Source organism: Pygocentrus nattereri, chromosome 6, assembly GCF_015220715.1.
Source record: "Pygocentrus nattereri isolate fPygNat1 chromosome 6, fPygNat1.pri, whole genome shotgun sequence".
NCBI lineage: Eukaryota > Metazoa > Chordata > Actinopteri > Characiformes > Serrasalmidae > Pygocentrus > Pygocentrus nattereri.
In genome coordinates this window covers 36,914,299-36,941,798 of record NC_051216.1, presented here as the reverse complement: position 1 = coordinate 36,941,798, position 27,500 = coordinate 36,914,299, and the positions used below count along the sequence as shown (strand labels likewise).

At 36.6% G+C, this 27,500-nt stretch overlaps 2 protein-coding genes across 11 annotated transcripts in view; both read right to left on the bottom strand.

The window, feature by feature from the left end:
- Positions 1-1,157: 1,157 nt before the first annotated feature.
- LOC108443375 (interleukin-1 receptor type 2) lies at positions 1,158-13,331 on the bottom strand. Its single transcript, XM_017723987.2, has 10 exons — positions 12,900-13,331; positions 11,169-11,238; positions 10,338-10,593; positions 8,054-8,225; positions 7,216-7,393; positions 6,871-6,939; positions 6,685-6,750; positions 3,742-3,877; positions 3,200-3,333; positions 1,158-2,343 (listed from the first exon to the last, which is right to left on the bottom strand). The coding sequence occupies exons 1-10, from the start codon at positions 12,918-12,920 to the stop codon at positions 2,201-2,203; spliced, it is 1,245 nt and encodes a 414-aa protein (XP_017579476.2). The 5' UTR covers positions 12,921-13,331; the 3' UTR covers positions 1,158-2,200.
- Positions 13,332-18,323: 4,992 nt separating this feature from the next.
- Positions 18,324-27,500, bottom strand: part of map4k4 (mitogen-activated protein kinase kinase kinase kinase 4) — a 129,890-nt gene continuing 120,713 nt past the window's right edge. For all 10 annotated transcript variants that reach the window (XM_017723992.2, XM_017723995.2, XM_017723997.2 and 7 more), the window contains 6 exons: positions 27,498-27,500; positions 26,020-26,120; positions 25,633-25,782; positions 21,826-21,985; positions 19,954-20,093; positions 18,324-19,112 (listed from right to left, as the gene is read on the bottom strand). The exon at positions 27,498-27,500 is cut by the window's right edge and continues 132 nt beyond it. In XM_017723992.2, the coding sequence (XP_017579481.1) occupies positions 19,029-19,112; positions 19,954-20,093; positions 21,826-21,985; positions 25,633-25,782; positions 26,020-26,120; positions 27,498-27,500 (638 nt within the window). In that variant the 3' untranslated portion in view covers positions 18,324-19,028. The remainder of the gene's footprint in view (positions 19,113-19,953; positions 20,094-21,825; positions 21,986-25,632; positions 25,783-26,019; positions 26,121-27,497) is intronic.

Below are 27,500 nucleotides of genomic sequence, written 5' to 3'. Positions count from 1 at the left end.
CCTCTCTACACCATGATAGAACAGTTTGAATCCACCTCCAATGTTCCTGGCCTTGCTTCCTTTCCATCTGGTCTCCTGGACACACAGAATATCTACCTTCTCTCCATCATGTCTGCAAGCTCTCTGCCTTTACCAGTCATATGTTTTGTTAGTGTACAATGTGCATAAATAAAGTCTATTCAGATTGGTTCTAGAATGTGCATCACTCAAACAGCAGCATTCATAATTCTGAGTGGCTGGGTCTCAGTGGCTGCAGAGTCTAAAAGTCTGAGATCACTTTGTAAATTGGCATAATATTCATTTAAACCTGAAAATAAACAACAAAACGGTTTAGAGTTTTGAAAAATGTAAAAAAGAAATCACAAGTAAAATAGAAAATAAATATAGACTGCAGTACTTCGACTCCGCTATTTGAATGCTGACCATTTCAAGGTCTTTGTACAACAAGGTCAGATTATTTCGTTTTTTTGAGTCTTATTCTCTCCATTCAAGCCAGACCACTCCTTCTGGTCTACTCATCGGAGGCTTTTGCGTAAATATGTGTAGTCCATGCAGCTCAAGGGCACGCTGTCATTAATGCACAAGAGCACATAAACAAATACAAAAAAATCCCCCTGAAATTCATGTTAAAATTTCATGTATTTGTCACGTATATTATTATGATGACAATATATTTTTTAAAGAAAAACCTTGTATTAAATTAGTTTGAAGTATTTTATAGTTTAATTTGATATGTTTCCATGTGAGCCTTTATATATAATATCACAATACAGTACTTATATAGCAAAACAGCAAAAGTTTGAATGTCTGAAACCACACTTTGTGTATTGAAAGGTTTGCTCTTGTAGTAAATTTAGGTAAATTAATTTTTATTGGAATGGCACTGTACAGTAATTATGTAGAACTTATAAATATTAATTTTATCTAGATTTTCTTCTTTAGTTAGTACATATTAATTTTTTTTTCCTCAACAACATGCCATTTGCCATTCACAATCTCGACAAATAAGAAAAGGTAACATTTTCAAGATACATGATTTTCAGGAGTTAAACAATAACACATATCTGACTGATATTTAAAACAAATTAAAACAAAGTACAAAAAAGTAATAAAACTTAAGTAGAAACACAATCAAACTAAAATGAAAACTGGATTAAAACACCTACAAACACCTTGTCCACTTCTTCCTTTGTAGCTCAAATTTTGATGCCAACACTCAAAAAATGGTTTTAAAAATGTTTTCTTTCCTAGATATGTCTTGCAAACACCTAAGTCAGTGGAACTGAGCTATTTATGTTGTTTCAATGAAATTATGAAATTAAATGTGACAGATTGTCAGTATTTTTTTAGTAAAATGCAAGGTTTCTGCATCATTTATTTATTGCTTTTATTATTTACTCACACTCTTCATGTCTTCTTTCTCCCTGACCTAACTTCTATTGTGTGTATATACGTGCTTAACATCTTACTCCTCAGTTAAGTGCCTATTGTTGGCTGTAAGTGCAAGTTACCTAGTAACGTTCTGCTGAGTGCAATTTTCCGACCGCTCAGTTGCCCAGGAATTATGTAGATTTCTAATTATGTAGAATTCTAACATTTTTGAGTAAAACATCATAATCACTACAGTCAATTAGAATTTATTCAAACTGCTTTTGCGGTATTTCCTTAAATTTGTACTTGTTACTCAGTGGAAGCACTTGACACTTGATTTGGCGCCACATGAAATGTCTCTGTAACATTTCTATGTAAATTCAAGACTTCATTTTCAAGGCCAGCCACTCTTGACTAGATTTTTTTGAGTGTGGGCCACTTTCGACCTAGCGATACCAGCATGACATGCATTACCATGCCACTTACCCTGTCAGTGTAACCACTGTGCTATGAACACCACCCAAATAACATCAGAGAACAGCTGTCCTATCTTCAGAAAGAGACCAATGATGAGCAGCTGAAAAAACTGTACATGACTACAGGTGGCTACAGCCTGTAATTGTACACATATGTGGAACTGTAAGACTCATACAGTGAACAGAATTTTGCTTGTGTAGTATAAGTTGTTCACTTAACAGTAGACTATTGTTTTAGAAAGTACAAAATATGGGGTCATAATAAAGTGAGGTTTATGTAAATAAAACAATTGAAAAACAAAAAAGGAATCTAGAAATGGGTAATCAGGACTGAGTTGGAAAGACATAGACATTTAAAAGGTACTGTTCTGTCGGGCCAGTATGTAGTCATTCTGTTTCCTCCTTCTAGGGTGCAGCAGATACAGGAACACACTCACCACCAGCAGGAAAAAGCTGCTGGCTATAGCAGCTGTCACCAACCACACAAATGTAGAGTCTGTATACAGAGACATTAAGAGAGGGTGAGAAAAGATTACACACAGGTTTACTAAGATTGGGTTCTTTTATTCGTTTAGTTTTCCGCTTTAAAAAATCTTAAATGCTTAAGTTTAGCCAAACACATAATGAAAGAACTGAACTAAATTATTAACTACACTCTTAAAAGGATGGATTCAATGGTTTTTCATATAGACAATGATTCTATATAGAACCATAAACACTCAAAGAAACATCTTGATCTTTGAATTTGGCTCACACAATTCTTTGTGTTCATACTTATACAATCATTATCTTGACTAAAGAACCCTTGAAGAAACATGTTTTTAAGAATGCAACAATGCTATATTACAACCACTTAGACAATGATTAAAGGAAAAGTGAATGATTAAGGAAAACTGAAAAATATGTGAGATAAAAAAACTTTTATGTTACAAAAACAACTTGGTGAATATTGACAAATTTGTCCAGTTTCTATTAAAATCACAGGAGCTGCTATTATGGGAATGAGAGATTTGAACCATTTTAAGTACAGTCCATTTTAGATTTTCCCCTGTGCTTGTTTGTGATAAAATAGGATAAAGTTCCTCATGCTCTGCAATATCTCAGAAAGGTTGAGAATTACTAGTTAAAATGTGTGTAGTTAGTCACTGATATTGTTGTTTGATTGGAAAGTGGGAGAGGAATAAGTGAATTAAGACAAAAATGGCAAATTGAGTCTGAAACTGAATATCAAATTTGACTGAAATGCCCATCCCTGTAACTCTGCTTTCAGGTTTGTGTCACAATATGGACTTGTGACACAATATGGATATGGATAATCTATGCAAACAGTAAAACACTTTGTGTGCACCTACCTTGCAATTTAATTTGTGTAATGACTTCCTGTTTTCCTAACACATTTTTAGCGACACATTTTAGTTCCACGCTCATGTCCTTCTCATGCAGCTCCAGGAAAACCAGTTGCACCTCAATGTGGCTGCCTGACACCCTGGACATAGATGAAACATACATGTTTTGATCTCAGACTTTATGTGTCTAAATTGACCATAATTAATGTGGATGTTATGAAGTTGGTGTTTTTTAGGCTGAGCTGCTACTTATATATCAATACATACAGAGAAGTTACAATGATGAGCTATAACATTTAAACCACATCCTTGTTTCTACACACATAGTCTATTTTATCTAATCTGATCCACTCGTACCAGGTCCTGACCTTTGAAGAACAGGATTAAAGGGGTTTAACAAAGTATGCAGAGAACCAGATGAACTATAGTCTGTAATTGGAAAACTACAGAGTGCTCCTATATAGTAAGTGGAGCTGGACCACAAGTTGGTTTTAATGTTCTGGCTGATCAGTATATGTTTTTGAAGTAATTTACAAAGACTTCCTTACTTTTTGTTTGCTTGAAATGCTCGCCCGTTCAGAAAACTGTGCTCAGGTAATTGGCCATTGACCAACCAAGTGACCTCAGTGAAATCCAGTGACTGGTTGCCAACAAACACCTTGCACTGGATTGCCAAACTGGAGCCTAGATGCAAACATTGAATGTAAAAATATTAAATTTATGCCACAAAAACAGATATATTCTCCATTTAATGCACATCAGTATACTTAGTTAAAAAAATATGTTAATAAAACTGTTTTTTAATAGAAGTGCCCCCAGTTTTTTGAAAGCTTGCATCAGTCTCGTCTCATTACACTCATTGTCCACTTTAAAAGATAGCCGTAGCTTGTTGGTATACAGGCTACACTACACTGTAGCCTGTTAGTGCACAGTTTGCATTGTTATCCAGCCCTTTTTGACCAGAGAACTGCTCTTGCCTGAACATTATTTGATGGAGGAACACTCCATCTAGCAGTATCACTGCTGTGCTGTGAATGGTCCACAAGTCAATTGCATTTCCAAAAAAGTTGGGACGCTGTGCAAAATGTAAGTAAAAACAAAATGTAATGATGTGCAAATCATTTGTAATTGAAAATAGTACAAAGAGAACATATCAAATGTTGAAACTGAGAATGTTATTTTTTTGTGAAAAATATATGCCCATTTTGAATTTGATGGCAACAGCACGTTCCAAAAAAGTTGGGATGGGGCAACAAAAGGCTCTTAAAGTTGCGTAATGCTTAAAAACAACTGGTGCTTGATTTGCAACAGGTGAGTAACACAATTGGGTATAAAAAAGCATCCCAGAGAAGCTTAGTCTTTGGGCTGCATTAAAACCAGATGTGATTCTGTAGTGGAAATCACTGTATGGGCTCTGGAACACTTCCGAAAACCACTGTCTGTGAAAACAGTTCATCGCTGCATCCACAAATGCAAGTTAAAATTCTAAAATGCAAAGAAGAAACTGTACATAAACAGGATCCAGGAATGCTGCCACCTTCTCTGGACCCAAGCTCATTTCTGCAATTTCCCCCTGGGATCAATAAACGAATCTGAATTTAAAATGGACTGAGGTGAAGTGGAAAATTGTCCTGTGGTCTGACATTTTAAATTATTTTTGGAAATTATGGACGCTGTGTCTTCCGGGCTAAAGTTATCAGTTCAAAAGCCAATATTCATGATGGTATAGGGGTGCAGTAGTGCACATGTTATGGGTGACATGCACATTTATGAAGGCATTATTAATGCTGAACAATATATACATGTTTTGGCAACATATGCTGCCATCCAGATGACATCTTATTCAAGGAAGGCCTTGCTTATTCCAGCAAGACAATGTAAAACCAAATTCTGAATAGATTACAACAGCATCCATGCAGTATTAAAAGAGTCTGGGTGCTAGTCTGGCCTGCCTACAGACCAGACCTGTCACCCACTGATAATACTTGTTGCATTATGAACTGTAAAATATGACAAAGGAGACCCTGAACTGTTGAGCAGCTGAAATCCTTTTTCAAACAAAAATGGGAAAACATTACATTTTTAAAACTACAGCAACTGGTTTCCTCAGTTCCCAAACACTTGAGAGTGCTGTTAAAAGAAGAGGTGATGAAACAGCAGTAAACATGCCCCCATCCAACTGTTTTGGAAGATGTTGTTGGCATCAAATTCAAAATGGGTATATATTTTTCAAAAAACAAAAAAAATTTCTCACTTTCAACATTTGATACACTATACTGCCCAAAGTATTTGCTCACCTGACTTCACACACACCCATTTTTAATCCATAGGGTTTACTATGATGTTGGCCCACCCTTTACAGCTATAACAGCTTCACCTCTTCTGGGAAGGCTTTCCACAAGGGTTAAGGAGTGTGTTTATGGGAATTTATGACCATTCTTCCAGAAGCATATTTGTGAGGTCAGACACTGATGTTGGACTAGAAGGCCTGGCTTGCAGTCTCCGCTCTAATTCATCCCAAAGGTGCTCTATCGGGTTGATGTCAGGACTTAGTCAAGTTATTGCACACCAAACTTGCTCATCCATGTGTTTATGGACCTTGCTTTGTGCGCAATCATGTTGGAACAGGAAGGGGCCATCCCCAAACTTTTCCCACAAAGTTGGGAGCTTGAAATTGTCCAAGATCTCTTGGTCTGCTGAAGCATTAAGAGCTCCTTTCACTCAAACTAAGGGGCCAAGCCCAACTGAATAACAACCCCACACCATAATCCCCCCTCCACCAAACTTTACACTTGGCACAATGCAGTCAGACAAGTACCATTCTCCTGGCAACTGCAAAACCCAGACTCATCCATCGGATTCAGACAGAGAAACGTAACTGGTCACTCGAGAGAACATGTCTCCACTGTTCTGGACTCCAGTGGCAGTGTGCTTTATACCACTGTGTTCGACACTTTGCATTGCGCTTGGTGATGTAAGGCTTGGATGCAGCTGCTTGGCCATGGAAATCTATTCCATGAAGCTCTCTTTGTTGTTCTTGAGCTAATCTGAAGGCCACATGAAGTTTGGAGGTCTGTAGGGATTGACTCTGCAGAAAGTTTGTGCCTCATCCTCCATTGACCCTGCTCTGTCATTTTACGTGGCCGACCACTTTGTGGTTGAGTTGCTGTCATTTCCAATCGATTCCCCTTTTAATACCACTGACATCTGAATAAGGGATATGTGAGAGTGACCCATTCTTTCACAAATGTTTGTAGAAGCTGTCTGCCTGCCTATGTGCTTGGCTTTATACACCTGTGGCCATGGATGTGATTTGAACACTTCAATACAATGATTTGGATGGGTGAGTGAATACTTTTGGAAATATAGTGTATGTTGTCTTCATAGTATTTTCCTTTAAAAATATGGTTTACATGATTTGAATATCATTGCATTAAATTTTTATTTACATTCTGCACAGTGTCCAGAATGTAAATAAACAGTGAACTCACCAAGGCAGCTTTCAATTAAAGAGCCATTTACTGGAGTGATGATGTAAGGGTAGAGCAGACTTGATGCTGCATGAGAAGATCAACAACATCAAGCCCATATATACAATGCATATCCAATACATAAGTGATTTATGTGAGCTGTAACAGGTATATTGCTAACTTTCAAAGGTAACACAGTTCCCTCACATGTCAAAGCATCATCCATTGAATTAGTTGTGGGTTCAGTTTGAGAGTCTAAAATGTCTGTCTCTGGGTCTGAGGAAGAACAGAATGGGAAACACAATGAAGACATAAATACTTAAATAAATATAGCAAAAAAAAAACCCAAACAGCTCTTTACCAACATAAAGACACAAACATTTAGAGTTCATTAACATTCAAGTGTCTTTCTCATAATAAAGGACAGCCATAGAAGTTCCATGTGTGTAGCCTTAGTAATAGTCTAGTACAATACAAAAGTATTTAGTGCAACACAATATGCCAAATATTGAATAAAAATCATTGTATTTAGTTTTTGATAGTATAGTTTACCTAACACTTGCAGTTTCCAGATCCTGGTAATATTATACTGGGTATTGTTGATGATCACTGTGAGCCTACAGGTGTATAAGCCCTCGTCCTCCACAGAGATATTTCTGATAGTGAGCAGGTCTCTTGTCCCGGTGTTGTAGCGAGCACTTTTTAAAGGAAAAGCATCAGAGTGAAAACCCTGTAGAAAACAAATGGAAAACATATTGGTGATCAATATTAAAACCTGCAAACATGTAGCCCTTCTGTAGTAAGTCAGTGACCATCAATGAAGCAGTCACCGGAGGAAAGTTGTTGTACTTTATGTGAACAATTTATGATTAAAATCTGCCACCAGAGTGCAATCAAGTACGATCTGACACTGTATTCAGTAATCAGTGAATCTAATAAGCGAGTGAACTCTGCTCAGAAGCGTATCCTTATTCTCATTTATTTTGCTTAAGGTAGAAGCTAATATTGGCTTTACACATTAGAAGAACATTCAACCAAAATACACCAAAAAAAAAAAAACACTAAAAATTCATAAAATATAGTACCATATGTTGTTTACTATGTAATCTAAATGCTTTTAACACCTGAGTAAATGCATGTGGTTACAAATACAATATATTCTCATAATGTTACCAAACACCTTTTTTTTACTGTGCAGTTTACCACCCAAATAAAATTCATGCTTCTAACCTGGCCACCCCACTGAAAGGTTTTGACCATGCCACTGACGCAGAGCAGTGGATGTTTCTGGCTTTTGGTTTAGCTTGTCTAAACTGACAGACTGTCAGACATCCTATTACTAAACATGTATTCTGTTTTTCTCTCACCTCAGAAATACACATAAATGTACCTTGTACCACTGTGGACTTTCCTTCTTTTTGAAATGATCTGTGTGAGGACAGATGATGGTCAGGTCCTTGTCTGGCTGTGCAGAAACAGGATGTGATATCATGTCCATGTCTTCTCTTCCTGTTTTATAGATGGTGACAGAGATATCCCCCATATAGCAGAATGTGCTGCTCCTAAAGGGACAATAAAGTTGGTAACATGTGAATATCATAATATTATAATATCATAACACAAAATTTATACTCTACATCATACAATAGCTATTTACTCAGTTAGAATCTCCTGCCTGGCTGATCACCATCCATTATCTGTTTACCCTACAGGTATGTTTATATGTCCACTATCAACCATTATACCAAATTACTTCAAATTGTGCCCCCACAGTAAAAATAAATAAAAAAACAATGAAGTATTCAGACTATAGATATTTACAAGGATTGTTAATTAAACCTAAGTTGTTAATAGTGACAGTAATAAGATAAACACATACATGATCAGAATTTATAGGGTACTATTTATTGGGAATTGTGTGTCACAAACCCCAACCCTAAAATTTACACATGTGAAAATAGTATTCTTTTTTTTTTTCTTTTTTTTCAATGTTTTTAAAGATCTTTTAGATTTTGTAAGTGAAGCTAAAATATCTTGATTTATTAATTAAATTTGTAAATTTCACAAGAAGTTTCACACAGAGTTTTAGTCTTTAGGCAGAGCCTTATTTTAGCCATGCCTCTGTATTTTAGAGTGGAAAGTGAGACTGCATCCAAGTCGGCCACATGGTAAGCAGCTAGATTCCATTGTTTTGAAGTAAATGTGTCCCAAAAAACTTTTTTTTGCAGTTTTAACTGTTTAAACTGTGTTTGCTAGTCATGTACTAGCTAGCGTTTTTTGAGTTCTGCTCAAAACGATTCAAATTGTCACTACTGAAACATTAGGTAATGTTTTGATAGCATTATGACTGTTTTGGTAGTGACAAAATGGAATTTTCAATCTTTTTTTTTTTAACAAAATAAATATAATTAATGTATATGGTCATTCAAAGCAAAAGGATTTTGGTCTAAAGTCCAAGACCAGTTGAAAGTCCCAAATGTGTTTTCAGCTTTGGCCAGTTCAGAAGAATGACATGTATAGGTGTAAAATTACATACTAGTAGTCTATCGTTGCTGCACAATTTCAATCAGCTGCACTCTAGAACAATTACCATTGGTCAGTATCTGATCACATAACTGTTTGGGTGGTGGACCATTCTTAGCACAGTTCCAACACTGACATAGTAGTAAGATGGTAGTAAGTGTTGGTTGGCATTTTCGACATGGTCCATCACCCAAAAATATCTAGCCAAGAGTGAAAAATTGAGCAATAGCCGTGTTTACATGCAGCCTGTTAATCTGTTAATAGTCCAACTAATAGCTTAGTTGGAATACAATATTTCCATGTATACATCTCAGTCAGAATACATAGTCTTTTTAAGGTAATTCCAAATACAATTTCTATCCAACAGAATGAGATGGGTAATCCTGTAAATTATGAATTAAATAGAAGCACAATAGCCATATAAATGCCTTTTTCTGATTACATTTCCAGTTGGAAAGTATAAGAACATTCTTGCAATGTACATTTGCGTCATAATGGACATTTATAGTGTTCAACATGGTAAGCCAGAAACTGATCTGCAGCAGAAGTTAACTTTAAAAGACTTATAAATAGTTAGCAGGATGGATGGCCGTAAAGCTTGCAATAACAAGCTGTTCAGACATGTATAAGTAAATAAATGCCCGTTTATACAAACTATAGAGCAAATTAAAAACGCTCACTGAAGACCCAGGTAACATACTGCTGCTCATCTCATTCATTCTGATTGGACTCAGGAAGATCATTGTCATGTTAACATCTACATTAAGTAGTACTCCATGCATGCATGTAATTTTTGATCTGAATATTTGTAGGGTCCATATAAACAGAGATTGTTAAGTAAAGTGTGCATATAAGCACCTCGGTCTTAATGTATAATCAGAATGAATTCACATTGGTGAAAATCTTTGCATGTAAACCTAGCCACTGACGAAAGACTCAATGATAGCTAGCACAAATCTTCAACAAATTGGCTTCTTTAATTCTTTATGACCAGCAAAGACAGGTCTACAAAAGGTGGACACTGTATATCACAACGTATATCCCTATTCTTATAGAGATGTGAAATAATGATTAGCACAGAACAGCTAAGCACATGGACGATGATTTTCAGGTGAGTGCAATTAACAAAATCCAACCAGGAATTGGCCTACCTGAACACATAGGTATAGGTTCCGGAGTCTGAGGGCAGAGATGGGAGGAGCCAAATGGCACGTCCTTTCTGTATGACCCTATGACTCTGGTTGTGGAGGTCACTATGGTTATTGTGAGAGACAAGAAACGTGGTGCTGCTGTCCACTTGAAGTCCTTTGTAACTAATGACATTCTCGAGAAATGGGAATCTGATGACCACTGCTTCCCCCTGGATGTGAAAATCTGAGATCTCTGGGCCCACCATTGAACAGCTGTCTGGACCAATCACAACAGATTACTTAAACTGTGCTCTGTTCACAGATGTGTTCTTTTGTAACTACTGCTGCATATATGTGGAAGCTTACAAGAATATTTTAGAACACCACTTGTCTTTGACTAAATACTGCAATATTAATTAGAAATTATAGATATTATGTATGCATGTGGAAGGCCACAGTGTTATGACAGACTTTTTTTTGGTCAGTAATTGAGCTAATATTAGCTAGATTGCAAATTCAGCCTTGTTGTTTCCAACGTTAGTAACACAGCATTGCAAACTCTACTGAAACATGTAGTGACCCCAAACAGTGATAAATACAATTTCTCATAAGGTCATACTGAGATTTTTGCTAGTTCTCTTTGAAGCTTACAACAGTTTCAGCGAAGAACACATTTGTGGGTGGAGCATCCATAGGTTAATGGAATTCAGCAATTGAATCATATCAGTTAATCAAATTAGAAAAACACATAACAAATCTATATATACAGAAATTCTCATAAGTTTCTCAAATTTTTCTTTTGAACTCTCATAAATTTGATATCACAAACTATGATAGTCACATTAAGATTACCTTTTATGGGTACTGCTTTGACAGCAGCAAGGCCAACAAATATAAAAATCACGCTGAAACCCAAGACACACTAGGGAAAAGGAACAAGGAGACCACATTATCTAGATGTTGATACAGCCAGGAAAAGAAAGTATTGCAATACATTCACATTTGTAATAAACTAGTTATTGTTGTTTTATTTATTTTACATATTTCTCCCATTTTTAAGTCCAGTTAGCTAAAGATTGCAAGGGAAACTATTAAATAGGGTTAGTCCCATCTGCTGCCCAGCATGCATGATGCAGGTAATAGAAATAGACTTATTTCATGTACAGAATTATAAAATCAGTCTGAAATACACTTTACTACTTTATCACATGTCCATAAAGCACTTTGAGCTGCCATCAGTATGAAAATTGTTCTACAAATAAAGTTATGTACTACCATAGTACATACGGCAGGGCAATATGACCAATATTTATCATCCATTATACATTTGAGTGTTATTGAGTATTATTTGAGCATATCATGGATGATGTCCATATCATGGATGTTGTCAGTAAATATGTAACTGCTACATATTTTGCTGCATAAAGAGTATTATGTAATTAGTTTAAATAGAATTATCGCAGTGCAGGATGTGAAATGGTGAATATGAGCCATTGTACTGATTGATTTGATGGTATTTTTACATGTGCCACTTCTGGTTCTTTTTCACCTGTTCCAGCTTATCAGAAAAAAATAAATAAATATAAAATATTTCTACCTAGATTCTAAAATTATCTATACATTTTTCTATATTTATGATCTGTTATAATATATATATATATATATATATATATATATATATATAGGAACAAGGAGACCACATTATATATATATTTTTTTTTTATAAATTATTTGTTACACTAGTGCTTATAGGGAAATGCAAAACAGGCTTTGAGACAAATTCTTCTATTTCTTCTTTTCTTACCTTGTAAGTATTTAATTTTATGTAATAAACAAATGAAAGTTGATAGTGACAACTATAACATAAACCAACCCTGATGATATTCTCAAGAAAAAATTCTATCAACACATCAAATACTTTGTGATTCAACATTGCCATTAAATTGTTTAGTTTAATAAGCTTTAAACACAAAAATAAATGTTAAATACCAATATTGATTGCTGAAAATACACCATAGATTAACATAAAAAGAAAATTTTATATGATTTCAAATTTATATTAAGATATTCAAAATTACATTACAAAAATGTTAACATATCAAATAACACTTTGATTAAAAAATTAATGCTATGAAAAATACTGTACATACATAAGAAAAGAACATATTCATAAGAACAAGATTCAATATATGCTGTCAAATCATTTCTTACAGCTCATTCAGCCTATTTGATTTGCTTTATTATAATAATCCTATAACCATGTAAGTAACTAAATGGCAATTAGTTAATGATAGAAAGAATAAACAAAAGAATAAAAAGAAATGAACATTGTAATCAGTTATCAAAATAATTTATGTTCATATTTTACATATATATATATATATATATATATACATACACACACATATATATACATATATATATACACATATACATATATATACATACATATACACATACATATACACACATGTATATATATATATATATATATATATATATATATATATATATATATATATATATATATATGTATTCATACTCTCATCTAGACAAACACACATTAAACAAACACACTCTTACCTGCTCTCTGTTGGTCATCATGCTGAAGAAAATTCCTTGCCAGAAAGGGGAAATGAAGGAGTGCTTAATGTGAAGGAGAAAGCCAAAAAGAGATCAATGAAAAGACATACACAGAGATGAAGGCAAATATAGGGGAGGGAAACAGAGTAGTTCCTTTTTTGTTGTGCGTTCTGTAGGTGGTGTGTAGGGGGAACCTCCAAGCTTTTTAAGGTTCCTCACGAGAGCTTGGGAATTCCTCAGCTTTCCTAATAAGAAGGCTGTTCCATTACACACACATACAGAGCCTGTGTTGACGGGATGAGAAAAAAAATAATCCAAACCATGAGTACCCTACTTTGTCTGGAAATGATTACATTAAACTTCTCTATTAGTGCACACCCAAATAAGTATATACACAAAGCATGAGTATGAAGACAGAGCAAATGACGTAAATATTACTGACCCTAAGAGAATGACTTAGCTCTTCTACTGTCCAGCCTATTCTCTGGGGATGATTCCAATATAAAGAGTATAGCAGAATTTAAGAATTCAGCTTGATGATATTTTGACACGCAAGCGGCTGTTTTGTTATTAGGGGAACTAGATGACCCAATGGTTGTCTTCGTTGCATATTTGAGCCTCTTTTCATGGTAATGTAATCAAGACTGCACTGTTCTTGAACACCTGGCTTTGTAATGTGATGTTTTTATGGAAATTGACCTAATAAAAAAAAAAAAACTTGAACGAACAGAGCTGAAATAACTTCCCTTATGTCCCTGAACTAAGGAACCACCTTTAAAGGGGAACTTTCAAACATTGCCTAATATTTACAACTAAAGTTCATTGCAGAGTTGTTCTTGGTACTCAGACAAATGGTATCGATAACCACAAGATGAATTTTGAGTTGGTTTGTGTAGTAGTAAAGTGTGTAGGTAGTTGAATACTATGAAGCTTCAGATGGTTCAGTAAGACACTAAAATCAAATGATAATTGTCTGGTAAGATAGGATCACATTTGAAGTGAGGATAAAGATAGAAATGGCAGGTGATATGTTTGGCTAATTTACAAGATTTTTGATATCTTTTTGATATCTTTATATCTTAGGGTTAATGTAATGTTACTGATCAACATTATTGACTTACAGATTGGATTCAAAACAAATGCAAGAATGTTTTGTATCCATGTGTTACGATTAGTAGGGTTTGTGTAAATAGTCAGGGAAAAAACTGTGTATGCCTTATACATGAAAGTCGACACACAGGAATTACAAATTGTGAGCTCAGTGACTAAGCAGTTGGCACAAGTTCAGGCATTAAACAAAAAGTACCCAAATGGCCCACAGCACATATAGGCATCCATGACTATCTCAGCATAAGCGGCAACGTTGCAATACCATGAATGCCCAGTGAGTCAGAATGCTTGTTTCTTCATTCACTGTCATGAAGTACCCCACTTCCACAAACTTGAAATCGGAGCTATCGTGACAGCCTGTGTCGTTATGTTATTGTGATTTTGATGCATACCGTGATGAATTTTATATTTTTGATAAGAACATACATATTCTAGTTATTGTGTCAGGTTTTGCATGACACTGCATTTCACATTAAGACTATGCCAAAAATTTCATCAGTTTGACACAGTTATTTATTGTGTTGAGTACAACCAGAAGCGCACACGTACACTATTACGTTTTGTAGGAATTCTTCCAAAAGAAGCATTTCTTGCGGCATCCCTTACATGACTAAACTGCTGCGAAACTAAAAATATTTTTACACCACCCCCCCCTCACCGGATGCTATGACGCTGAGTAAACGGTCACTGCACAGCTCTGATAAGCTCTTACCTTTGCCATGGAAAAGTCATCTAATTTTTAACCAGATATCTTGACATCATCTCAAACTGTGTCACTGACAGTGTTTGATATAGAAATTTGAAATGAGCTTTTGCATGGCTAGGATTATGGGAAAAATGACTATACGCCACTTTAGATTTGGAACTCTATTACACAGACATCTTCCAAGTTTAAAAAAGAAAAAAAGACTTGGCATACTTAAAGTAAGTGGAATGTAACAGAATTTTTTTTGACTTGACAATGTCTTGACAACTTAAATACTGGTACCACACGGAGCCCAAGGTGATCAATTTTAGTTTTCACTAATTAATAAATTTAGGCCATGTGTTAAGCTTCTCATAACCATACTTAAAAAAAAAAATTACCATGTCAACTCAGGGGCTCTGTAGTATTGCAATTAATACAAAAAATTTATTTACCAACAGCAGAGTTCTGTTTACTAAATGTTTTGGAAGTCTGGAAGTTTGGACATCTAATCAAAAAGTCCTCTGAAAGGACCATGCCAAATGCATGGTCAGCACATACTACTTTAAAAGGGAAAAAAACTCAACTGCAGAGGAAATTAAGAGGAAGTGATGACACTAGTAAAGTTATGAAACTTTGTCAGCACTCTCAAAGGAGGTAGTAGCACAGCAAGTGATTCCTTAATGCATTTAAATGTTTTTACCTAATAAATATTAATTGCTTTTGACTTATGAAGTACATCAATGATGAACATCAGCTTTTATTTCAATGGCTTTATGAAATTAATTAATTAATTAAATATTTAAACAATTAAAAACAACAATGGTTACTTATTTTTTTAATGTAATTTTTTTCTATTTTAGTAAAGTGCTGTATGCAAAAAAAGTATATATATATATATATATATATATATATATGAAACATAAGTTGTATAAAAACATCAAAAAGATACAGATGTTAAGTACAGAACTAGATTAATTATATCTTGTCTTTTGCAAATCTGTCATAGCCAGTAAGTTACTGACTAGGACTCAAGATCTTTAGAGACATAAAGGAAATAATAATAAAAGAAATCTGAGAAGAAGCCTTAAATTACTTGAGTTTATTTTCAAAGAAAAACAAAGGACCATCAGGAAAATACAGGACTTCCTGTCATACACAGAGAGGACAAACGATACAGCGCCACGACTGAAACACACACATCCAATCAGCCGGGAACACTTCTGAAAGGTCAGCACAGCACTGAGAGAATGCTGTCCAAACGATTATCCTTTAAAACAACAGAGCAGAGAAATACTGAGAGGAAAAGAAGTTCAATACAAAAAAGCAAAGAGTTCTTAAGAGAGAACATAAATATAATGATGCACATAGTGTAACAAAACTTTGCCTCTGTAAACATTCTCAACAAGTGAGCATTATATTAAGTGAGCACTACGTTATGTCATTTTAGTTATATAGTTGTAAAGACTGAAGGAGACAAAAAGTTACAGAAGCCATCTATAGTTAAGAACTACGTCTAGAACTGAAGAGTACCCAAAGCTCCTACAAACATAAGCCAAAAATGATTATTCCATCTCATGTGGTGGTTTCCCCAACATTGTGTTTTAAGTTTTCAATTTCATCACTGTAGCACAACTGTTTTCTTTTTTTATGTGAAACAAAACACAAGCAGTAACCTCATCGCATAAAGCAAGAAGTTAAAGTTCATTAGCTTATCCGATAATTGCTACTTATTACATTTAAATAAAGTCATACGAATGTAAAAAAAAAAAAGTGTGTAGTGGTGCGCACACGTGCATGTCTCTCTGGTGGCTGACAGCCTCAGATTAAAAAAACACAAAAGTGAGAATGATAGAAAAAATATCACAAGGTGCAAGAGGACACAGCTAGTGACCCCACTGTGGGAAGACTGGGCTGTGTGAAAGAGTTTGGGGGCATTCTGATGCGGATTTCTGAAAAAAAAAAAAAAAGGTTTTCCTCCAACACACAATTATACACTGTGCAAACACACACCCCTCAGAACGTCAGCTGGAAACATGCGGATTCCAAACAGACTGAGTCTACAGAAAAAGATTTTACTATTAAATGCAATAAACAATGCATTTCAACTAACACTGCGTTAGTCTTTCCTTCACGGAGAAGATAGTAGTTGTGGATCTTTTACCAAAGAAGGCATTTTTAGGCAGAAAAACCCAAAAGGATAGTCACTCTATGGACACTCTACGGACAGGTCATAAGGCCTTAAGCTTGACCAAGGCTAATTTAACTATGAGAAATAAAGCTACACAGAGGGAGAACAGAAGGTCGATAAAACAAAAGTAGGGCTGCACAATATTCCAACTGGTACTTGCTATCAGGATGTTGGCCTTTGCAATGCTCTCTCATCACAGACTACACTAAAAAAAAAAAAAAATGAAATAACAACGTTTTGTGGTGTGCTGATGGTCCAGTTCGAGGTATCGGTCAAACCACTGCTAAAAAACAATTGATAACACTTTACTGCAGGGTACTGTTCATAAGGCTACATAATACCTATATTTGTCATGACAACTGATATAACCCTGCATAAATGTTTATAAATATTTGTTCCAACATGCAATCTGTCACAAAGGCTAATTTAGCTAACTTTAATTAAAATAGGCAAATGTAACCTTTATAGTGAATGACACATATTGGAACAAGCATTACATTTATGTAGGCTTGTCAGTTGTCATGATAAGCTTATGTGGGTGTCATGTAGTCTTATGAATAGTACCCTACATTAAAGTGCTACCAAATAATCTTTAATTAATATATAGCAATAAAAATATTCAACATGGTGGTTCTGTCCACATTGTGGGGCCCTACATCTGACAATGTTAAATGTGTTCAGCTCTACAAAAAACAACTGATTTCATACGCAACACTGAAAAAGAAAAAAAAAAAACTTTCTGGTAAACATGATGAAGGTAAAATCCTCATCTCATTTTTGTTTCCAACATGACAACCTCTGTATGTGTCACTTAACAAACACAATGCTAAATTTAATCCGTGCAAATAATCCAGATGTCACATACATTAAAACTGGACAGGCTTTGTTGTTACACTGTCGAACATCTTAAGGAAGAAAAAAAAAACTGATCCATTTCATTAATCATGAAGAAGTATTTTCATACTACATTCTGACTGAGAACATCACATATATCTGACATTTGGTAAATTAAATAAAAAAAATAATAAAAAAAAACAGAAAAAACAACACGTGTCTGTATGTGTCTGTGTGTGTACGTACGTGTTCTCCATGACGATGTCACAAGACGTGATTAAATCCAAAGCCCAAAACCATTTGGTTTCCGCCAACACACACATACGCACATGGCTGAAGTGAAACATATCTCTACTTCCATTTGATTTCATATCACTTATTCACAGCAGGTATATAATTTCAGACACAGTCTATAAAACTCTAACTAGAGAGAGAGGGGGAGAGCAAGAGAGAGAGCGAGAGAGAGCGAGAGAGAGAGAGAGAGAGAGAGAGAATGTGGCCAGACACAAACACCAGCTTCTCAAGCTCAATTCTCAGGTGAGTTGGAAGGGGTGGGGCCATACCAGCTAAACAGGCAAATGTCCATGCATGTTCCTTTCTCTGCTTTTTTTTTTTTTAAACAACTAGGGTGGCACCTTAGGCTTTAGTAAAATAAAAAAAAAATCCTAGGGACATGTGACCATTAAAAATAGAATATGCCAATCCACATATTAAGTGTATTATAATAATAATAATAGTAGTAGTAATAATAATAATAATAATAATAACAATAATAACAACAACAACAACAACAACAATAGAATATTCTCAAAACTTCTGTTCACAATGTGAATGCACTTCACAGTTTTCGTACTGGAATTTTTTTTAGTAAAATGAAAAGAAAAAAAACAAACAAAAAAATAAAAGCACTAGAGCCCAATTTTGCCTTCCTCACTCCTTTCATTGTAGCTATGGCAGCCAACTTCACTCTATCAGTTGATCAAGCAGAGATTCTAGAAAATGAACATACAGACTAGCAATAATACTGTAAGCTCAAGCTTCTCTAGCTTCCTCTCCCTTACATATGCTCCTGTTTTTTTTTTTGTTTTTTTTTTTTGCCTTTTTGTGTAATCATCTAAGTTGAAATTTCTGTACAGCTTTTCAGTTTGTCTTGCAACAGCAGGCGCAAGCCATTCTTTTAACACAGCTTCTGCTCGTCACACTGGGGAACTTCAGTCGTTGTTCAATTTCACGGTGGTTGTATTTTTTTTCTACGCTGACATCATAGCAACATGAAGAGGACTTGTCGTTCCAGGTCCAGTGGAGTTGTTTACCAGCTGAGTAAGGAGGTTCGCCCCAGGGTCATAAAGTACACCTGGCTGGAACCTCCTGAACGCACTGATGCAAAGAAAACCTGAGAATAAACAAATTACATACAATTAAAAGCTTCCCATTATCCCAAAAGGCAGTCACTCAGGTCAAGACGCTTATACTGTCTAGAGTTTGCTTTTTTTGGTCTATGCCCTGTTGCTATGAGGCAAATATAGCTGAATAAGTAACAGATGCTTAAATCCCACCAATTATCATCATACAAACTGCAAAAACACTGTATTAAACAACATATTTCTACAAACAAAAGTGTTTCTGTACGAACCAACTGTAGTTTGTACAACTGGTAGAGAATAAACTTTGTCTCCAAAATGTTTATTTTACAGAAGGAGAAAACACTCCTAATTTATAACAGAAGTTAATGTAACAAGATAGTATTCTAAGCCAGTGTTTATCTGTTCTTGAGGGTCAACTGCCCTGCACTTCTTAGTGCTTTCCCTAGTCCCAACACATCCTGATCCAAACTAATCAGCTCATTACCAGCTTATTACTGTGTTAAAGTGGGTGTGTTAAAGCAGAAAAAAGCACTAAATAAAAGAACAGTGGGCCAGCATCAGGGTTGAGAAACACTGTTTTAGGTAATTTTTTACCATTTCTATTTGTCTGTATGTCGTTAGATTTTGAAACAGTGAAAACAGGTAGCTGGCATTTTCAAATTATATTTAAAAATTAAGGGCCTTTAATTTTCTTTAACAACTCAACTCATGGCTCTGGACTAGCAGCGTATTAAAAAGGCCAAGCTGATTATAACTGAAATGAGTTTTTAAAAAAATTCAAATGCTGGCCTTGACTACCGATTACTGAAGGTTACTGTTCCTTCACAATAACGGAAACAGGGAATATGTTAATGCCGACAAAACAATCACCTTGTCGTTCCGTTCACACAGGAACTTAAGCCTTTGAGCCCTCTTATGCATGAAGACTCCATCCAGGTGGCCAGTCTCTACCGAACGAATCTCAATGGCCTTTTCTCCCCAGCCCATAATCTGGTTGGAGCGAATGTATGCTGCAGGAGAAGAGGAAAAAAATAAAACACTGTTACAAGATTTAACCTATAGCCCCCATCTGTTGCACAACTGGTTACCCACCCAGAAAAAAACTAGCCAAGAGTGGTTCTGTGGTCAGAATCTGACCACTAATGAAGGGAAAGAGGACATCACTCCATGCAGATGAAAGTATGTGTTCCATTTATAACAAATTCCTAATTCCTAACGAAAAAGCATTAGCGCGTAAACGTCATTAATAAAATGCCCTATCAAAATAATTTTACACATCCTGCCTCCTGCCTTATTTTGATAATCGTTTAGAGCATTTGTGATGGCATTTCTTGCTGTTTTCAGAATTTTTAAAAACCAATCTATTGATTAATGGAGAAAATAATAAGCAGATTACTCCTTAAAGTAAATAATCATTTGTTGGATACAAAATAGCTGAAAAGAGCTTCAGGTTTAACCAACTACAACAGTAAAATCCTACTTTCATTAATTGTGAAATATCATTGTTCCAGTCGCCTGACCCACAGGCATGCAGGAAAACCACGAGTGACAGCAGAAAGAAGACCTCAGCTGCAAAAGAGGGTGGGAGAACAAACAACCATGAGAGGCAAAAAGACGGTGCACAAGTCCCAAGCACGACTTCCTGTTCTACAGTGAGGCTGCTAGACTATGCATCATGTTTGATCCCAACAGCCAAGCTGTGGAGCGGGACAGTGATGGGGAGGAGAGGCAACAAGTTCAGGAGCTCACGCTGCCCTTAATGAGAGCCAGCTAATGCTTTTAAAAAGAGCAGAGAGAGTGGAGAGGGACGAGCAGCAGCAACAACAGAAGAGCTGAAAGGCTCAAGTTTGAGAAAAGAACTGAAAAATCAGAAGCCAGAGAAGTGGCCAGTTTTGGGACGTATCAGTTTAAGTGACCTGACCTTTTTAGCAAAAAGGCCAAACCAAGTTGCTTTAGGGCCACAGCTCTGCAGAGATTAGTGTATTCACTAACTCATTAATTCACAAAGCCATTGCCACTTACCTGGTGAGTTGAATCAGCTGTGTTGAATCTGGACAGGTTTTATAGTAAGTGACAAAAAAACTTTACCAAGTAAGATTTTACTGTAGACTGCATAAAAATCAGTCTTGTGATTTATGAATGACATCTAAAACACACCTGATATTCAAATACACTCACCAGCCACTAGGTACACTGTTCAGTTGCTTGTTAACACAAATAGCTAATCAGCCAATCACATGGCCACAACTCAATGCATTTAGGCATGTACAGGAGGTCAAGACAACTTGCTGAAGCGCAAACCGAGCAACAGAATGGGGAAGAAAGGTGATTTAAGTGACTTTGAATGTGGCATGGTTGTTGGTGCCAGATTGGCTGGTCTGAGTATTTCAGAAAGTGCTGATCTACTGGGATTTTCACGCACAACCATCTCTAGGGTTTACAGAGAATGGTCCGTAAAAAGAGAAAATATCCTGTGAGCAGCAGTTGTGTGGACGAAAATGCCTTGTTGATGTGAGAGGTCAGAGGAGAATGGGCAGACTGGGTCGAGATGACAAAGGCAACAGTAACTCAAATAACCAACCAAAATCGCTGAGGAATGTTTCCAACACCTTGTTGAAAGTATGCCTAGAAGAATTAAGGCAGTTCTGAAGGCAAAAGGGGGCCCAACCTTTCACTAGCACCTAATAAAGTGGCCGGTGAGTGTATGTCTGCATATAAAGGCGTGCAACATGTTTTACATACCCACAGAGGTAGGCATCTCTCCCCACTGTAGCACCACATCTTTTGTGATACGGCCGTATGTGTTGACGTACACCCCCTCGTCCTCATAACACACTAGAAGCTCTATACCATCTGTGTTTGGCAGAATGATGATGGCATGGGACTGAATACTTGTCTGGATCTAAACAGGAAAAAAGTAAGTTTGTAAAGTCCAGTTCACTGTTATACACCATGTAGTTACGATGCCATCTTACTGCTATCCACATCATTCTTTACTCCGAGACACCTGCATTGTTTGATGTTACTTCTTTATTTATAGTTACTTGCTGTCTAGTATATGCATTATACTTCTTGTATGTGTCCCACCCCCCTCCCCTATTGTCGTACTACAGTGGGTACGGAAAGTATTCAGACCCCTTTAAATTTTCATTTCATTGTTTCATTGGGCGGCACGGTGGCGTGGTGGGTAGCACTGTCGCCTCACAGCGAGGAGGGCCTGGGTTCGATTCCCCGGCCGGGCGACCAGGGTCCTCTCTGTGTGGAGTTTGCATGTTCTCCCTGTGTCTGCGTGGGTTTCCTCCGGGTTCTCCGGATTCCTCCCACAGTCCAAAGACATGCAGTCAGGCCAATTGGACATGCTAAATTGCCCCTTGGTGTGAGTGTGTGAGTGACTGTCTGTGTCTGTCTGTCTGCCCTGTGATGGACTGGCGACCTGTCCAGGGTGTATCCTGCCTTCCGCCCGAAGACTGCTGGGATAGGCTCCAGCACCCCCCGCAACCCTGATGGAGAAGCGGCTTAGAAAATGGATGGATGTTTCATTGCAGCCATTTGCTAAAATCAAAAAAGTTCATTTTATTTCTCATTAATGTACAGTATTCAGACCCTTTGCTCAGTATTGAGTAGAAGCACCCTTTTGAGCTAGTACAGCCATGAGTCTTCTTGGGAATGATGCAACAAGTTTTTTCACACCTGGATTTAGGGATCCTCTGCCATTCTTCTTTGCAGATCCTCTCCAGTTCCATAAGGGTGGATGGTGAACGTTGGTGGACAGCCATTTTCAGGTCTCTCCAGAGATGCTCAATTGGGTTTAGGTCATGGCTGGGCCAGTCAAGAATGGTCACAAAGTAGTTCCAAAGCCACTCCTTTGTTAATTTAGCTGTGTGCTTAGGGTCACTGTCTTGTTGGAAGGTGAACCTTCGGCCCAGTCTGAGGTCCAGAGCACTCTGGAAGAGGTGTTCTTTCAGGATATCTCTGTACTTGGCCGCATTCATCTTTCCTTCAATTTCCTGCAACCAGTCGTCCTGTCCCTGCAGCTGAAAAACACCCCCATAGCATGATGCAGCCACCACCATGTTTCGCTGTTGGGATTGTACTGGACACGTGATGAGCAGTGCCCGGATTTCTCCACACATACCGCTTAGAATTAACACCAAAAAGTTAAATCTTCGTCTCATCAGACCAGAGAATCTTATTTCTCAGTCTGGGAGTCCCTTCATGTGTTTTTTGGCAAACTATGCAGGCTTTCATATGTCTTGCACTGAGGAGAGGCTTCCGTCGGACTACTCTGCCATAAAGCCCCGACTGGTGGAGGGCTACAGTGATAGTTGACTTTGTGGAAGTTCCTCCCATCTCCCTACTGTATCTCTGGAGCTCATCCACAGTGATCTTTGGGTTCTTCTTTACCTCTCTCACCAAGGCTCTTCTCCCATGATCGTTCAGTTTGACTGGACGGCCAGGTCTAGGAAGAGTTCTGGTCGTCCCAAACTTTTTCCATTTAAGGATTATGGAGGCCACTGTGCTCTTAGGAACCTTGAGTGCTGCAGAAATTCTTTTGTAACATTGGCCAGATCTGTGCCTTGCCACAATTCTGTCTCTGAGCTCCTTGGGCAGTTCCTTCAACCTCATGATTCTCATTTGCTCTGACATGCACTGTGAACTGTGAGGTCTTATATAGACAGGTGTGTGCCTTTCCTAATCAAGTCCAATCAGTTTAATTAAACACAGCTGGACTCCAATGAAGGAGTAGAACCATCTCAAGGAGGAGCAGAAGAAATGGACAGCATGCGAGTTAAATATGAGTGTCACAGCAAAAGGTCTGAATACTTATGACCATGAGATATTTCAATTTGTATTTTTTAATAAATTTGATTTTTAATAAAAAAAATGTCTACATTTCTGTTTTTTTCCTGTCAAGATGGGGTGCTGAGTGTACATTAATGAGAAATAAAATGAACTTTTTTGATTTTAGCAAATGGATGCAATGAAAAAAAGAGTGAAAAATTTAAAGGGGTCTGCATACTTTCCGTACCCACTGTATATTTCTATTTTTATATGTAGAAGCATGAATGCAGGCAAGTGTTTTAACTTGCGGGGAGCTAGAATTTTAAGTAGAGTATATGTGACATGATGGTTGACGTTACTTTTTTTTTTTTTTTTTTTGCTTTTTTGCAAACAGATGCTCAAATGGTATGTGTCTGACGGATGCCTCCAAAGTGGCCAGCTGTTTTTGGCTCACTGTGATGAAAATTTGGCATTCACTTTTCAGCTATTGCAGATTTTGAAAATATAAAAATATATACTCTACTCTAACACTCTGGGTCTTAACTATATGAATGAGCATGCGATGATATGCAAATAAATGCAAACCACATTTTTAAAAGGCAAATACTACAAAGACAGCATATCAAGTGTTTGATTTTTAAAAAATATATGCTTATTTTGAATATGATACCCAAGAACACATTCCATAAAAGATGGGATAGGGGCATGTTTACCACTATGTTTCAGCAAATTTTCCTTTAGCAAGTCTTTAACAACAAAATGAGACAAGTTGCTGTAGTTTTCAAAGTGAAATCGCGTAACTGACCTGTTGACCTGCAAATTCACCACTAAGTGATTTTTTTTCAGCATGACATAACTTTACCAGCCTTTTTTGTTGCCCATGTCCCAACTTTTTTGGAACATGTTATAGACATCAAATTCAAAATGGACATATAGTTTAAAAAAAAAAAACCCAAAAAGTTCTGTTTCAATACTTGACATGTCTTTGTACTGTAAGAATTTCACTGCAATTTTGAGTGCCTTGTATTCTGAATACATGACAATAAATCCATCTTTTTTCTAATTTACCTCACTGCATGCATAAAGCATGCACTCTAAAGAAATCCATTTAAATCCCTTCAACAATGCTACAATCTTGCTTGCTTAGTAGTTCCTGAGCAGCTACTACATTGCGCTGAAGTTGTCAGTACTGTCATGTTGACACCAATGGGGTAAAAACTTGGAATAGTTATATCTTGTCTGCTAATCTAATTACAGGCCAAGATTTTACAAAATAGCAAGAAAATTTAATCTTGTACTGTTTCTAGCTAGAAACCGCTAGTGTGCCACGTGCTGTGTCAAAAACAGGCAAACAACATATTTGAGATTTTGGTGTACATGTGGGGGGACTATAGACTTACGTGGGTGGGAACAAACTCAATGGGAAATTGTTAAATCAATCCAACATACTATGAAGACAGAACTCACTATACGGAGTGACTGTGCACTCATCAACACTGTCCAATAAACAACAAACATGCCATTAACTCAGATGTTATGAGAGTTTTCATCAATTCCAAAAACTCAAGTTGAATATGTAGCATGTACAGAGAGTGGGCTACATAGCAGGGCAATTTGCTTTTTTACAGTTAATAGTACACTTAAATCTGCTATAATCCAACACTTAACGTAAAATGGGCTTTATTTCTTGTTGACATGTCGCATCCATCATAGGTGAATTCTGAACAAGTATAAAAATATAGAACCAGTAGTTGTTTTAACACGTACGTGAGTAGGCAGATAGATGTCATACACAGCTCCTGAGTCCACATCCACAGCATGGAACCCTGAGCAGGAGCCATAGATGACTTTTAACCTTTGGCCTTCCTCCACTGTCAGGTCAACCAGGAGGGGCTTGTGTACCAGGTCACCAAATGACTGACAGAGAAAAGGTGAAAAGCCACTAAGTACTTAGAGTACATCTTCAGTAAATTACTAAAGAGTACTAATTCATTTAATTCAAGACAAACTATCAAAATCAAAAGAACAAAGATCAATAAAATTACCCCTTCAGCAATGAAGGACCTTATCTGTTTGAAGTGGCTCCCATATCGGTCCATACCTGACAATTATTTCAATTATGAAAAGACTCTGTAATCACATAGCCTAACTGACCTTAAAAGCCATGAACTTATGGTAGGGCTTTGGAGCCCAGGCATACACCTCCACAGAGTTTTTCAAAGCAAGAACCAGGAACTTGATCCTCTCATACTTCACTAGAGACAAAATAAGAACACAGGCAGGTTTCAATACATGACATTTTAATGGTGCAAATAACAGAGCAAGGGTCATAAATGGCACTTCACTATCAGAATACACTCAAAGCTAGAGGTAGGTGATTTGGTGAAACTTGTGATGCTTCAAGAAATTTTCATGATTCACAATGTTTATTTTTGTAGACATCTGATCAGAGAAAAAAACAGCAGTGCTACATTTAAATGAATTTAATGATTTATATTCATAATATTATGAATTGAATATTTATTCAATATTTGGTCAATTGTGTTGCATGAAGTTCAATTAAGTGAGATTATTTTTGCTCTCGATGAAACATGCAGTTGGTCAGTGTTCTACTAGTACTGCTGATATCCACAATATGTTCAGATATGACATCATTTATGACAACAACTATATATACTGTCTTATTCTCCTGACCTACTTGAAGCCCCATCTACCTGTGAATGACTGTTATCTGAATGGAAAAAGATGGCAGACAAACCATACAAGGTCATAATACAAGTTCATAATAATTCAATTTATGGAATTAAGACATAAATGGGGGCAGTTATGGGCTGGAGTTTGGGGAATCAGTCCTGTGACGGGAATGTTGCCAGTTCAATCCCCTGAGCCGACAGTATGTGACTGAAGTGCCCTTGAGCAAGGAACCTAATCCCCAACTGTTCCCCAGGCACTGCGGATAGTGCAGCCCACTGCTCTGGGCAAGTGTGCTCACTGCCCCCTAGTGAGTGTGTGTATGTGATGGTTCACTACTTGGGTTAAATACAGAGACAAAATTTTCCTGTTGTAGGGCTAATAAGGGTCACTTAAATTCTCAAAAAATATTTATTTTGCACAAAACCCAAATAATTCATATAGAATTTTGGTGATGACTCCTTACTTATTACACTCACATATTTGTTTTGTTCTTTTAACTATAGTAGTGCTTTGGCCTGCCAGTCCAGACTGAACAAATCTCAAAATTTTTGGCTTTAAATTTGCTGGCAGAGGAGTTACGCTGCATGCATGCTGCTGTTGGAACAGTAAAGTTCTTTTTAGTATTTTCAGCAGTTTTTTTCATGCTACTGTATTTTCAATCAGTATATAAAATATGCATGAGCCTTCCTGTCTTGTTGGATGAAACTTTTTTCTGCCAAGATTGGTAAACACTTCTTACTGATTTGTTTAATCAGACTAATGATGAAGCGTGACTGATGTGTGACTTATATTCCTATTTCATGTTCAGAAAGGTTGTTTCTGACACAAAGTATATAAAATAAATGTAAGTAAATGCTGGTTTCAGCTGACTAAGCACCAAATTTCTTGCTACTTGGATCTGCAATTTAACTTACTGTAAATACAAACAGGAAACATACCGA